This window comes from Balaenoptera musculus, chromosome 1, assembly GCF_009873245.2.
Source record: "Balaenoptera musculus isolate JJ_BM4_2016_0621 chromosome 1, mBalMus1.pri.v3, whole genome shotgun sequence".
Taxonomy (NCBI): Eukaryota; Metazoa; Chordata; class Mammalia; order Artiodactyla; family Balaenopteridae; genus Balaenoptera; species Balaenoptera musculus.
In genome coordinates, this window is record NC_045785.1 from 130,707,149 (window position 1) to 130,720,969 (window position 13,821).

General features: G+C 46.0%; 1 protein-coding gene across 1 annotated transcript in view; it reads right to left on the minus strand.

The window, feature by feature from the left end:
- Window positions 1–512: 512 nt before the first annotated feature.
- Window positions 513–13,821, minus strand: part of TNR (tenascin R) — a 417,206-nt gene continuing 403,897 nt past the window's right edge. Inside the window, exons 20-23 of the mRNA XM_036866234.1 lie at window positions 12,373–12,469; window positions 7,336–7,497; window positions 2,523–2,686; window positions 513–1,570 (exon numbers count right to left, since the gene is read on the minus strand). Of these exons, the coding sequence (XP_036722129.1) occupies window positions 1,451–1,570; window positions 2,523–2,686; window positions 7,336–7,497; window positions 12,373–12,469 (543 nt within the window). The 3' untranslated portion in view covers window positions 513–1,450. The remainder of the gene's footprint in view (window positions 1,571–2,522; window positions 2,687–7,335; window positions 7,498–12,372; window positions 12,470–13,821) is intronic.

The window sequence follows — 13,821 nt, forward strand, 5'->3', positions numbered from 1 at the left end:
GATGCTGCAGGGATGCTTGCGGATGGCATTTGATTAGAGAAGTTGAAGGGTCATGGCTTTTAGAGCCTCCAGCTCTCTTGGGTTTAAAAATCAAATCATGCCAGTGAAGAGAGCACATCTCATAAAATGGGAGGTAGGCCCGCACTCCTCCCCTCTTCACCTTTGGATTTCTAGATGTTATTTCCGCTGGCACTTTTCATTTTTACTCTCAAAGGCAGAATAATAAAAGAAGATGGAGAAAGGCTTCTCATGAGCTCACCTCATTAAGGAGGTCATTCCTGTTTCTCACAGGACCAAAAAAGAGGAGAAAACTGAAACCAAAACCCTAAAATTCCACCTCTTCCCAAGGATTATCAGTCAGGGGAATGGCTGGCTGGTCATATAACTTCTTCTGACTCTTATTAAGCCCCCCCCACCGCGCCCCCCAAGGAGAGCCTGGCTGAAGACAGGAATGAGGCCTTTCGTTTGCAATTCAGGAAAAAAAAAAAAAAATCCATGACAAATAGGACCAGAAACAGAGAAAATGGAGCTAAGTGCGATCTGTGTTCCCCGTGGAACTGGTCATCTCAATGGCGGGGGCCCTGATTTCTATTTCTTCTGTCCTTTCCTCCATGCCTGACCCCAAATTGCTACAAACTACAACTGTCTCCCCCTCCCATCTTCAAAGAAAGTTGCTGTCTGTGACCCGAGGGAGGGGCAGGGACTTATGACCCCTAGGTACACCGCTGCTATGCAGCCCAGGCTAGGGGCAGGCAACACATTGGGAGCTAGAATCCAAAACAGTGGTTGCACTTGTGGGGCTGTAGGGGGTCTAAGGGTTAGGGTGGAAGTGGGCAAAGGATGGGTTGGCTGGAAAAAAGGCCACTACTCTTGAAAGGTGACAGAGGACACTTGGCTGGTAAGAGTAAGAGTGTCAGATGATAATCTTTGGCCCGTTAGAAAGGCCTTGGGTTATTGGGACGGGGTGAGGTTAATCTGTTTCCTTTTAAGGGGACTTGTTGGCAAAGCTTTCTTGCTGAGGCCTCTTCTCTGGGCTGGGGTGAGAACCTGGCCATCCAAGGCAGTGACCAGAGCACAATACCTGGAAGTGAAGGGCATCTCAGAAGGAGGGCAGCAAAGAAGGCACGTGCCTGTCACCGTCACAGAGTCTGACTCCAGGATTTGCCTTTGAATTGGTCTTTTAAGAAAACGTCTCACTTTTCCTCCTTGGTGGGAAAAGAGGGGCAGGTTAAGGATGACTGGGTAGGAGGGAGCATGGAGACAGAGGGTCAGGCCCGGGGGCAGCAGAAACCATGAGCTGCTGATTCTCAGCTGATTCCTGCTACATCCTGCTTCCTTCAAACGCTCTTAATATGTTGCAAAGCATTACTATGTCCCCCACCCCTTGTTTCATATTATAAAATACAAACAAATGACAGAAAAGGTCAGTTGGCTCACAGCCGCCCACTGCTTAGAACTGCAAGGACCGCCGTTTCCTCCCCGCCATGAGACGGTGGCTGTAGGGGCGCATCTTCATTTCCACGAAGGGGATGGAGAACTCGTGGCCTTTCCAGTGGTACCAGTTGATCCCCTGGGAAGGAGAAAGATAAGCATGTCAGATCACCCCTACCCCCTCAACGGAAGTGCCAGCTTGAAAAGATAGGGGATGATGAGAGTGGAGAATCCAAGGTGTGCATTTAGTCATTTCCCATTAACATGAAGCTTGTGGCTGAGTTCCCAAAAAGGGCAAAAGAGCAGAGATTTGTTTCTAGCTTTTCTCTTTAGACATTGCCAGTGGCCTGGGTCTATAATGGGAATGTGTTGCAGGTCATTCCTTATTGCTGGCTTTCTGGTTTTGGCTTTCAGGATTTGCACGCACCTGCAGTAACTAGTGTTGAATTTCAAATTCCCAACAGTATAGAAGCATTTCGAAGAGCATAACTGTGTTTGACTGCTCACTCCTGATGGGAGAGTCAGGTGGTTTCCACCTATCAGGTGACCAACCATCTGGGTTTGCCCAGGACTGAGGGGTGCCCTGGCTGCTAGCCTTTCAGTGCTAAAATTGGAGAGGTCCCAGTTGGCCCAGTTGGTCACCCTATCACCCAACCCAGCCTATGGACTTGTGGTCTCTAATGGGGAAAGACAGTCCCGTTTACACTGCTATTTCTGATCTCTCCCTTCCTAGGACACTTCTTTGGATGAAGCTGAGCCTCTGAAGCTGTCCCTGAACTTGATAAGCTTTTCATGGGATATGCTAGATGAGGAAGTGAAATGGGACTTGACTGGTTGTCAAGGGCTTCTCTGGGGTGAGTTCCAGCTCCTGCGTCCAGGTGCCTCCCTTTTCTTCCTCTGGCTTCGACTCTGTCCTGCTCTTATCCCAGTGTCTGCATTACTTTCCTCTTTATGAGAGTCCTTTCTCAACACTCTGAGTGTATCTTTTTAAAAGGGAAATATAAGACCCACCTGTGTACTTAGAACATAAAGCCAAGGGACGTGGGCTGCACGGCTCTGGGTCATTCATGCAGCGGCAGAGCTTCACCCACCTGGCTGTGCCTGGACTCCCCGTATTTCCCATTGAGGTTGGTCCGGTGGCAGTTCTTATACCACCAAGCCCCCTTGTATGACATGGCACAGTTGGTAACTGCAACATCATTGTCTCTGTCCTCTGTGGAGAAAGGGCGGCCCTGATGATAGCTGAGGGAGTCCCCTGGAAAAAAGACACATTCATGAGCCCGTCCAACCTATTGTTCTTTTGTCAGGATGTTCTGGACATTTGACCCATGCCCAACAAACCTGGCATCTGCTTAAGAGACCTTCCACTCACCTCTCTGTTCCTATCTGGCTCCTCAGCCTGGCTGCACTGAGCTCTTACTCCACCTACCCCTTGGGTCCACTACTTCCGGGCTGCTCTCCCCAGCTCGTTACAGTAAGTCCCCTACATATGAACCTTCAAGTTGCAGACTTTCAAAGATGCGAATGTGTGTTTGCACGTCCAGTCACGTAAGTTAGTTCACATGTCTGGCGTACATTGTCATGTGCGTGCATCCTCTCCAAGTAGTTGTGCTTTTGTGTACTTTACTGCACAGTACTGTATAGAGTACAGTAGTACAGTATCTTTATTTCTTGCCTGTTCACTCGATGCCAGCCCCTGTATGCCAATTGTACTGTACTACTGTACTTTTCAAGGTACTGTACTATAAAATTAAAAATGTTTATTTTTGTGTGTGTTTGTTTTTTATGTATTATTTGTGTGAAAAGTATTATAAACCTGTTATAGTACAGTACTATATAGCCGATTGTGTTAGTTGGGCACCTAGGCTAACTTTGTTGGACTTAACGAACAAATGGGAGTTACGAATGCGCCCTTGGAATGGAACTCGTTTGTATGTAGGGGACTTACTGTGCCTCATTCCCCTGTCCTTCTGCTCAGAACTCTGTCCACTCAGCTCCACCCCACCATCCCCATCTGTTTCTTTCAGGCCAGCACTGGGACACAGACATTCACGGCTCCTTTTGTCTCAGAGGAGACAGAGATGAGCCATGGCGACCTGGGCCAGTCCGGGTCACCACCGTACAGCCTGGCTTTCTCCATGGCTCATCAGGCCCAGTCAGCTCACACCCAATATCCCCCTGTTCAGAACTTGGGGTCGCATGTGAAGAGGGGCATTAGCTAACTAGAGTTCCTGTCCATAGGAAACAGGATGATAAGAAAATCCTAACCATGTCGGAGGAGAAGTGGTTGGGGAAACCAGGGCTGTATCTTGGGGAAGAGCAGGCTTGAAGGGGGAGACAGTGTCCATTATCACTGACTCCAAATATTTGATGGACTGTTGAGTAAACAAACAAACAATCCCCCCCCCCCCACAAAACAAAAACTCTTTGGGAAAGTATGAGGATCAATAGGCAGAGACTGCCAGATGGCATATTTGGGCTAAATATATGAGGAGAAATTAGCTAAATTTTAGAGCTGTTTATAAATGGTATATACTATTTGGAGATATGGAGAGATCTCTATTCTTAGAGGCTGGGTGTTCTCTTGTTGGGATGTTGTGTAGGGGACTCATATGAATTGAGTATTTGAGGTGAGGTATCAAACTGTAATTAATTTATACCTACTGGCCAAACTTTTGGCAGGATTTGTGGTTAGAAATGTTGTGAAGGGGCTCATGCTATTGAATGAGTGTTGTCTTAGATGCTTCTGAGGTCACTTTAAGCCAGGATAGGTCATAGTTCTGATCCTGTGGCTTCCGAGTCCACACTCACAGTGGCCACTCAATGCCTCCAAGTGCTTCTGGCCACAACTTAACTCTTAGGAAGATGATCTTTGTTTTATGGGGAAGCCTGATTCCTTCAGGCCAGTTGGGTCCCTAAGTCCATATGTCATTATTTCTATCCCATCTTTTTCATTTCCCCCTCCCAGTCTCTAAAAAACCAGGCTTTGTGTCCACCCAGAGTGAATCCCACTACCTGCAACTCATTCTTTCCCATGTCTTCCAGGTCCTGGAGAAGGCAGAAAATATTTATTTTTTCCTTTTTTCATATATATATATATATATATATATATATATATATATATATATATATATATATATACACACACATATATATATATATACACATATATATATATACACACATACATACATACATATATATATATATATTAGGGTTTTCATCTCCTCTCACCCTAACTCATACCCTTTGCCTTAAAAAATCTTGAATTAATCCTACTCTCTAAAGACCCTTTCTTTACCATCAATTCCCTATGTTTTCTCTACCCACATTCCTACCTTCTCATCTCCTGCTTGTCTCCCTGTAATCTAGAAGCTGCCCTCATTACTCCCTTGGAACAGTTCTCTCCCACTTCCACTCTGTTGTGCTTTCTGCACATCAGTACATTATCTAAGTCTTGGTTTTTCTCTCTCAAACTGCTATTCAGATTTGTACTATTCTCTTAATTTCTAACATCAGTCAAGTCTCCTATGATCTCCTACCAGGATTAATGCAGCAGCTCCAGCTGTTCTCTATTCTTCACTCAGATTTACTTTATCCTATTTATGGCTGTCACTTTGATCTTCCTAAAACCCCACATCCATTGTGTCACTCAGGACCCACCGTGGCTCTCCGCTGCCCACCATATTAAGACAGAACTCCTCTGCCCCCTCGGTTTTAAGGCTCTCCAGGGCCTGGCTCCACCCACTTTCTTTTTTATTCTTTCTGAACTCACACCCTGTCCTGGACAGCCAGGCCCTTTGCACTTTCCCTCCCTCCACAGTAACTGCTCCTTTTGTGATTTTTCTCCCAGGATTTTCCTTCCCTGGAATGTTTCCTTTACCATCAGGATCCCAGTCAAACGCCACTGCCTTCATGAAGCCTTTTTCAACCACCCAGAGCCCCCTTCTCTGAATGCCCGGTAAACTGGGAGTGAGTACCATTCATTTTGTGATGAGTTGCTTCTTAATGGTCTGTTTTTGTAAATGGATGTTTAGTTCTTGCAGAGGTCATGTCTTATGCTTCTTCTGAGTCCTCACAATTCACACAATGAACTTTTAGGGGTTGCTCAACAACCTTTTATTGATAACTTGACTTGGAATTTTCAGTTCTAATCCAATTAGAGTCCTGGTTAGAGACTTGGATTTTTGTAGCCTTGAGAACAACGGAGATGGGAGAAGGGGCTGAACTTGGAATTGGAGGCCATGGGATGGATTGTTGCCAGAAGGGCCAGTAAAAATGAGCAACATATAAGATAAAGGCCAGGGAACTTGGGCAATAGTAAATGCCAGAGAGAGGATGGGCTTTTCCTCCCTGGAGACCTTCCAATATGGAAAGAACAACCGTTGTGTGAAGTTGCCCAGAGAAGGGGGCAGCCTACATAAGCCTAGTTTCTCATCTTTTGAAGAAGATGAACTGAATATATGACATAAGGGGTCAGACTGCAATTACTTTATGATGATTGGCCAAATTGTTGGTGGGACTTGCCTCTGAGACATGACAGTAGAACGCAGTCCAACAGTTATGACCTCCATGGGGCCCGGCAGCGAGATAGAGCTGCAACAGAGGCTGCAGCAGCTGGGCCCAAGTTAGACAGGTAAGAGCATAGGCCTGGAGCAGGTGAGGTGGAGGGAGGGAGGGAGACCATGTAAGGAAGTGGGAGGGCTTGCTTCTCTTTCTGTGGGAGAAACAAGAACTGCTTTTCTGCAGGCACGATTCTAATTAGGGAGTTGTTGGTATCAGGTTATTTTTGCAATGATTTAGTCTGATATTTTGTTGAATACACTCCATTTCAATGGCTATTTTATGCCCAAAGTGTGGTAAATTGGATCTTTTGTTGGGGCACTTCGGGCAGGTCTGATTCCCATTGGGAATGATCTCCCATATGAAAAACAACAAGGGAAAGTGTGTCTTCTCTTTGGAGTAACAGTACCTGGCTGAGCAGAGAAATAACTGAGCAGATGCAGTCGTTGGAGAGGCAACACTTGGATGATCTTCTGAATTCCAAGAGTTATAAAAATGTTGCTAAATTTATATCCTAGCATTTAGCCCTATAATTGGAGTTAATGAAAGGACCAATAACTCCATGTACCAAATAGTGGAATATTTGGCAAAACAGGTTTTAGGAAATGTGCTCTAAGAGAACCCTGGAAATAGATTGGCAAAGCCTAAGAAGCAGACTGGATATTATGTTCTGATAAAACTATTAATGCAACAGAGCTTATAGAGATGGTTTTGGTCTACTTAGTGGAAGTGCCATAAAAATCTATACAGAAAACATGACCATGTATGGGGTTCTCGTGGAGGAATGAAAAGGAATGTGGCCCATGGGGAACATTTAGAGCTGTTGTGTGCTCCTTGATGGAGGAGTTATGGTGACTGCTGATGGAGGGGAGTAGAGCTCAGAATGGGGGGAATCTGTCTTATTTTTATTAGTTCAAAGGTGGTTTTCCTAGATGTCATTACAGGGGAGATTTCTACCAGACAATAGATGATTATGCTGTCACTGGATAAGAGCCTATATTGATTAATCTAGACAAGAAAAATAATCCTTCACCCTCACATTGTACTTTTTTTTGTTAACTTTAAAAGCACTTTCCCTCTATTTATCACATTTCTTTCCTGACTGCTCTGTGAACTAGGACAGGCATCATTATTAAGATTTTCCAGATGAGGAAACTGAAGTCCTGAGAAATTGATTTCAGGTCACCTGAGTGGTGAGGGGCAGCGTGGACCAGAGGCAATGCGCCAGCCCTCCGCCCTCCTCCTTGGCTAGCGGGGAATTCTGCAGCTCAGGACTAGAACATGGGGGCCCGGTCCTGCTGCAGGCCCACTGCCCTCGGGGGCTGCTCGGGGCCAAGGTACCTGCGGTGCCGTTGTAGCCTCCTATGCGGAGTTTGTACAGGCTTCTGCTGCCCTCGACAGAGAACTTGTCATAGTAGGCGAAGGCGGCGTCCTGGCCGTCACGCATGTCCACGCGCAGCTCGTAGCGGCCCTGGGACGTGATCCAGTGTATGTTGTCCAGCCCTGTGGAGAAGCGCAGAGAACGCAGTCAGCCTGGCCTCAGTGGCTTTGGAAATGGGAGGCAAAATGCGACTATGGCCTCAAAACAGATGTTCTGGGAAAGAGGAGGGGTACTGGGATTGCTTTTGCCTTCAGTCCTTCCCAGGTTGTTATCAAACAGACCCTACCAGATTGAATTTCCTCCTGCAAAAAGACCAGACCAGTTCTGCTGATGAGTTCCCACCGCAGGTCAGCTCAGGGGTCCTACCATCTAGTCATGACCCAGTACCGGACAAGCCCTGAGCCTCAGGATTCCGGGCCCTGTCCCCCGCCACCTCCCACTGCACACCATGGTGTTAGTTGAAGATGACAAGATGCATCACATAGGTGTGAATTCTTTGGTGTGAGTGATAGGAAGCAAGAGGTAGAAACACTGATCAGAGTAATTCACAGTAGGCCCTCGGGGTCCAGGATATCCTACCATCTCCTAGTAGCCTGGGAGGGGGTTCCGTCCACCTTTAATTACACTGCCCCTTGTTCTCTCAGCCTCCAGACCTCCTGAGGCTCCCATAACTGGGTCAGAGAATATTGTCACCTGTCTCCTAACTCCAGTTCTTTTCTCTCTAGTCTACTTGCTATATCTTGCACTGCTACGTCTTCACTCGTCTTTCTGGGCAGTTACTCTCCCTCACCCACTCTCTCCTTGGCCTCTAAGCTTCCCAGGCCTTGGTCTAATAGATTCTTGTAAGATGCAGACCCCGTGAGTCCAGAGTTAGGCAGATCCCAGATCTTCCTTGGTGATATTTTCTCATATGTATTTTCTTGTCTCTTTGCCCTGGATGGCTGTGCTCTGGGACTTTCTGATTTTGACTACCTGCCCAGACTTTGAACCACTCCCCTCGCATTGCTGGTGATCTTTGAGTCCTCCTGATTTCTACCTGCTTACTGAACTTGGGTCCTCTTGCTTTACTGTGACATTTGATATCTATCAGAGTATACCATGACTTAGAATAAAAAAATTTGCAGAGATGGAAAGGAATCTAGAGATTACTTAGGCTAGTCTCTTTGTGTTGTGGAAAAGGAGGCTGAAGTCCAGAGAAGTGAAATGACTGGCTGAGGGTCACCTCGATCTTTCTGTTTCCCTGTCCTGTTTGAGAGTTCAAGCTTTATGTTAAGTTATATGTTGAAAGCTGTTTGCTATTTGCTGTGTGCCGGGTTGTTGTTACCCTAGACTTGTGCTTGTGTGGATATGGTGGATCCTGGTGGTGCCCTGCCCGGATGCCCTTTATTTTTTTATTTTGTACTGTTTTTATTTTGAAGAAGGGAGATGTTACAGCATGTTTTCTAGTATAAGATGTATAGGGGAAAATTCAATGAAGAAGTAGAGAGAAGAGAGAATTGTCAGAGGGGGAAAAATGGTCCTTCAAAGGCAAGTGGAAATAGGAGCCAACACACATCTGGAGAGTTTGGTTAGATCACAGACAGTCCAGATGCCCTTTAATTGGACAGTGGACATAGCCCCCAGCTGCTAACAACTCACAGCTGCCTCCTTCTTGGATCATTGCCCTTGACCAAACAGGAGTTGCTCTACTCTGGAAGTTACCTGCTCCCTCCCCCATGCCTTGGGGCAGACCTCCATCAATACCTGATGTGGAGGTACCAAATCCCAGCCCCCTTGCCCCACTGGAGACCAACTCTGAGGAGCAATTCATGCTCCAGAGCTTCCCTGAGGATCAGGCTGAAGCTAATCTCCCACCAAGATCCCACTGTTGAACATTTCCCCCTGCTCTATGCTACTTCCCTCATTCCCCGTCTGAGAGCACGCCCCTGATAAATCACTTGAACAAGAATCCCTGTCTCGTGGATGGATCTAGAGACTGTCATACAGAGTGAAGTAAGTCAGAAAGAGAAAAACAAATATCGTATATTAACGCATGTATGTGGAACCTAGAAAAATGGTACAGATGAACCGGGTTGCAGGGCAGAAGTTGAGACACAGATGTAGAGAACAAATGTATGGACACCAAGAGGGGAAAACTGCGGTGGGGTGGGGATGGTGGTGTGAGGAATTGGGGGATTGGGATTGACATGTATACAGTGATGTGTATAAAATTGATGACTGAAAAAAAAAAAAAAAAAAAAAGAATCCCTGTCTCAGGCTTTGCTTCTAGGGAACCCAACTTACAACATAAACCATGGGTCAGAGTGTTACCCCTAACCTGAGTATTGTCACTGAACTACACATCACCAGGCTGTGCTTCTATTTAAGAGCCCTCCCCGGCTCCCTATTACCTATGGCGTTGAGTCAAACCTTCTCTTCCCCACTTTAGGTACCACAACATGCCTTTGTTCAACCCACCTTACCTCATTTTCTTCTTTCCCTGAGCTGCATCTTTGCTCTGGTTGGATGGTTTTTCCATTGTCCCGTTTGCACATGTCAAAAGGATCCCTGCCTTCCCTCTTTTCTTGTGTGCTTCCCTCCTGCATTCTTCTTACTCATCCCTCAATGTCTTCTCCAGGAAGCTGACTCTTCCTTCTCTGAATATCTGCAGACTTCTTGTCAGTAGCTCATAGATTAGTACAGTGTTTCCCAATGTGGGAGGGCATCTCTGATGATATGAGAAGTAGTTGGGGAATAAGGACTAAATAACTTTGAACATGTAGGGAGAAAGATAATTCCAAACTCTCTCTTTTTCTTAATAGATTAAGGGGAAACTTTAACCCTGATCCTAACGGTAACTCTCAGTCTCAGTTTGGATCTTGTACTTTGTGGTTTACACCCAACACTTTCTAATCTCCATTTTTAGTACCATCAACACAGCAACAACTGGCATTTAATAATATATATACTGTTTTCTTTTCATTGCGTTTATTTTTGAGACTCCCTTTTATTTATGGCACATGATGACTAGCTTTCCATTTTTGGCACTGCTGTAAAGTTTCTTTCACAAAACAGTAGATTTCTTTAAAAAAACAAGCAAGATACAGAAAATTCAAGTGCGTGATAGTTCAGATATTTCCCAGATATGGTAAAAATTGTGAACGTGGTGTACCGTAGCTGAGGTTTGGGAAACATGAGCACTGTCTGCTATGGGTGCATTGATTCCTGTTCTTTATACTTATCTCCCAAGCTGTTCGTAAACTCTTAGAAGGTAAGGATATTTTCTGATTTACTTGACTTCTCTTTCAATGTTTTTATGTGATTTTTACCTTATATTTTTTATTATGTTCAACAGCAAATACAGATCTGGGCATCTAATAGGCACTCAATAAATTCTTATCAATTGATTGATTGATTGATTGTTATCTACTCTTTAGGTACCTACTATCCCCAGCCACTGTGATAGGTAATGAGGTTAAAAATGAATATGGTTTGGTCCCAGCCCTGAAAGAAGTTTACATAGTATAGTCAAGAGAGACAGAAAGGAAAATGGACACTGATTTGGACCACAAAAGAGAAAGTAGCTAATTCTCCCACAGGCAAAGGGTGAGAAAAATGGGTAGGATAGGTCCTATGGAGGAAGAAGAGGTTAGCTGGGCCTTTGAATATGCACAGAGCACAGCAAGGTGTATGGGGGAGGGGGAGAGTTGGATGGCAGCGCGTTCCTTGCAGAGGAAACATTAGTGATTTTAAGGGTTTGGAGTTTGGGGTGGGGAGGGATAAATTGGGAATTTGGGATTAACAGATACACACTACTATATATAAATAGATAAACAACAGGACCTACTTATAGCACAGGGAACTATATTCAGTATCTTGTAATAACCTATAATGGAAAAGAATCTTAAAAAGTATGTGTGTGTGTGTGTGTGTGTGTGTATGTATGTATATATATATATAACTGAGTCACTTTGCTCTACACCTGAAACATTGTAAATCAACTATACTTACATAAAAAAAGTGTTTGGAGTTTGGTGTTGGTTGGGAGGTGTAGGGAAGAGGAGCAGGGCTCTTGGTGGTGGGGAGCAGGCCCAAGAGGAGGGCCTTGTGCCATAGCTAAGGTGTTTAGTCTTCACGTGCTGGTGATGGGGAGTGGTTTAAAAGTTCTACAAATGGGGTTAGCCGTTGCTCAGATTTTGGCGTGAGGGAGATGATTCTCCTGGCCATGTGGACAATGGGTGGTCCAGGAGGCGGGAAGGCCAGTTAGGGGTTGTTATATGAGCGTCCAGGAGAAAGACGTTGAGGCTAAGTGGGATAGTGACGGGAGAGAGAGAGGAGACCACGAATACAGAACACAATTATCCGCCTTTCCCCTGCCTCCCTTTATAATCACTGTGAAAATCCAACCAAGAGGGAGATGCAGGGAAAAATAAATTTACTACTTTCTGGGATTGGCTCCACTGCCATCTGCCTGGGTCAGGTGTGTGTTTATCTTCTCGCACCAGTTCAGTTCTCAATCTACACCTCCTGCTTGTGTCAGACCTCTAGGAAATTGCTGGTCACCTCTAATGTCATTTTCATTTTTTCCCTTCCCGTCCCAAGTCAGTAATGACATTCTTCCAAGGAACTAGAGCCGAGTGACTGCCTCATTTCTCTTCTGACCTGCAGGCTGGTACCTGGCTTCTGAGAGATGACCAGACATCCTGTTGCTCCCTCTGCCCCCTTCCCTCACCAGGCAGCTCTCTCCCTTTGTAAAAGTTGCCTCATGTCAAGACCCATCAGCATAAGAGACTATTAATGAGGATGGGAAGAGACAGAGCAAAGAGGAAAACACCACACCAAGATAGAAACAGATCAATAGTGGAGCCTAACGGAGCAAGAGGTACTGAAAGCAATTCACGAGCTGTCAGCTTCTCAACGGACACAGGGTTTCTGATAATCCCAGGTGGACACAGAAAGGAGAGAGATGGACAAAGAGCCCGAGCTGCATTCCAAGGGAAACAAAAAGGAGGCGTTACCCAGCCAAAACTCATCCTCCAGGTTCCCGAAGCCAACGCGGTACTCAGCCCATTTCCGGAAAAAATCAGTTTGGCCATTCTGCCGCCTCTGGAATACCTGTGAAGAGAAAGAGGGGAAATGAAGAAAATGCTAAGGAAAATAAACTCTAACGAGTGAAACTGCTATAACTGGGTTTTATATCTGCAGTGACAAAGATTCTCAGATAAGCGCCACTGCAGTACGGAGCTCGGTATTTGCACAGCAGTCGTAGGAGATGCTCAGAGCCCTTCTGTGAAGCGCAGGGGCGCTTGATGAATAGGCCAGGGTGTAATGTTGACACTTATTTGCACCCCTGCAATGTTGAAAGGATATGAAGCCCCCAACTAGTCAAGGGAAATAGGCTTGGCTCTCAAATTAATCTTTTTGCGCCACAGAATGCAGTAGAAAGCATTTCTCACCAAAAGAATGGGACCAACTTCAGATCAGCTAGGAACTGTCATCATCCTATTTCAGGCAAAGCAATTGCATATCATTCACTTTCCGAGCTGTTTAAGTGCTAATTTCATTTACCCTCCAATACATCAGCCTCAACTTCAATCTCCAATTATGCTTTAAGAAGAAGGCACAAATATGTCAGAAACATAAAAGAAAATGCTTCCCAAGAGTGGCTGTTACGAGCACAGCCACCATTTAACTCCATTCAACAACTATCCATTTTGCACTGTGAAAAATCCAGCGCTGTGTGTTGGTGCTAGAGGAGGGATCTGCAGGAGGAGGGTGGGTGGAGGGGCTGGGTTTCCATCTGCGCTGCCTGAGCTAATGCTGCTCTGCTTGCAGGCCAGGCTGCCGGAACTCGCCCATCTGCGTAGTGGCCTGTACTGATGTGTGAGGCCATTCGCCAGGCTGCCCTTCCTCTTCTTTCGGTACTGCCCTATCAGACATGGGAGGAGGGTGGTGACAGGAAATGGTGTCTCTCTTTTCCCCACCGCTTCTCCTCCCTGAAGGCTATGACAGCTCTGGGGAAGAACCAGAGAGGCCAGGGAAGGATGGGGACAGGGGTGGCCTTTGTAACTAGAGGGGACTATCCGGGTTCTGCCCCTCATCTGCTCCGCCATATGTAATTCTCCAATAGAAAGATCCTAATCATCTCCACATAGAGACTCACCTCCTCCTGCAGGGGACTCATCTCCTCTATTTCTTTATTATTTCCGCAGTCTTCCATCAGGCAAGACCCCTGGGCCTCTCTGAGCCACTACTCCCTTTCCCTCCTGCATGAACTATCCCCACAGAAGGAGCCGTTTTCCTGGGGCTTCCTCACTGGGCTGGGCCACTGCAGCCTCGATGTTCTTATTCCTTCCTGTGCCTCACCAAACCTATGGGCTGCTGAGCAAGGCCCTGAGGACAATGCAAAGCCCCAGGTTGGGCATGAGGGGAGTGGGTGAAAGGATGGCCAGAGGATGATGAAGTGT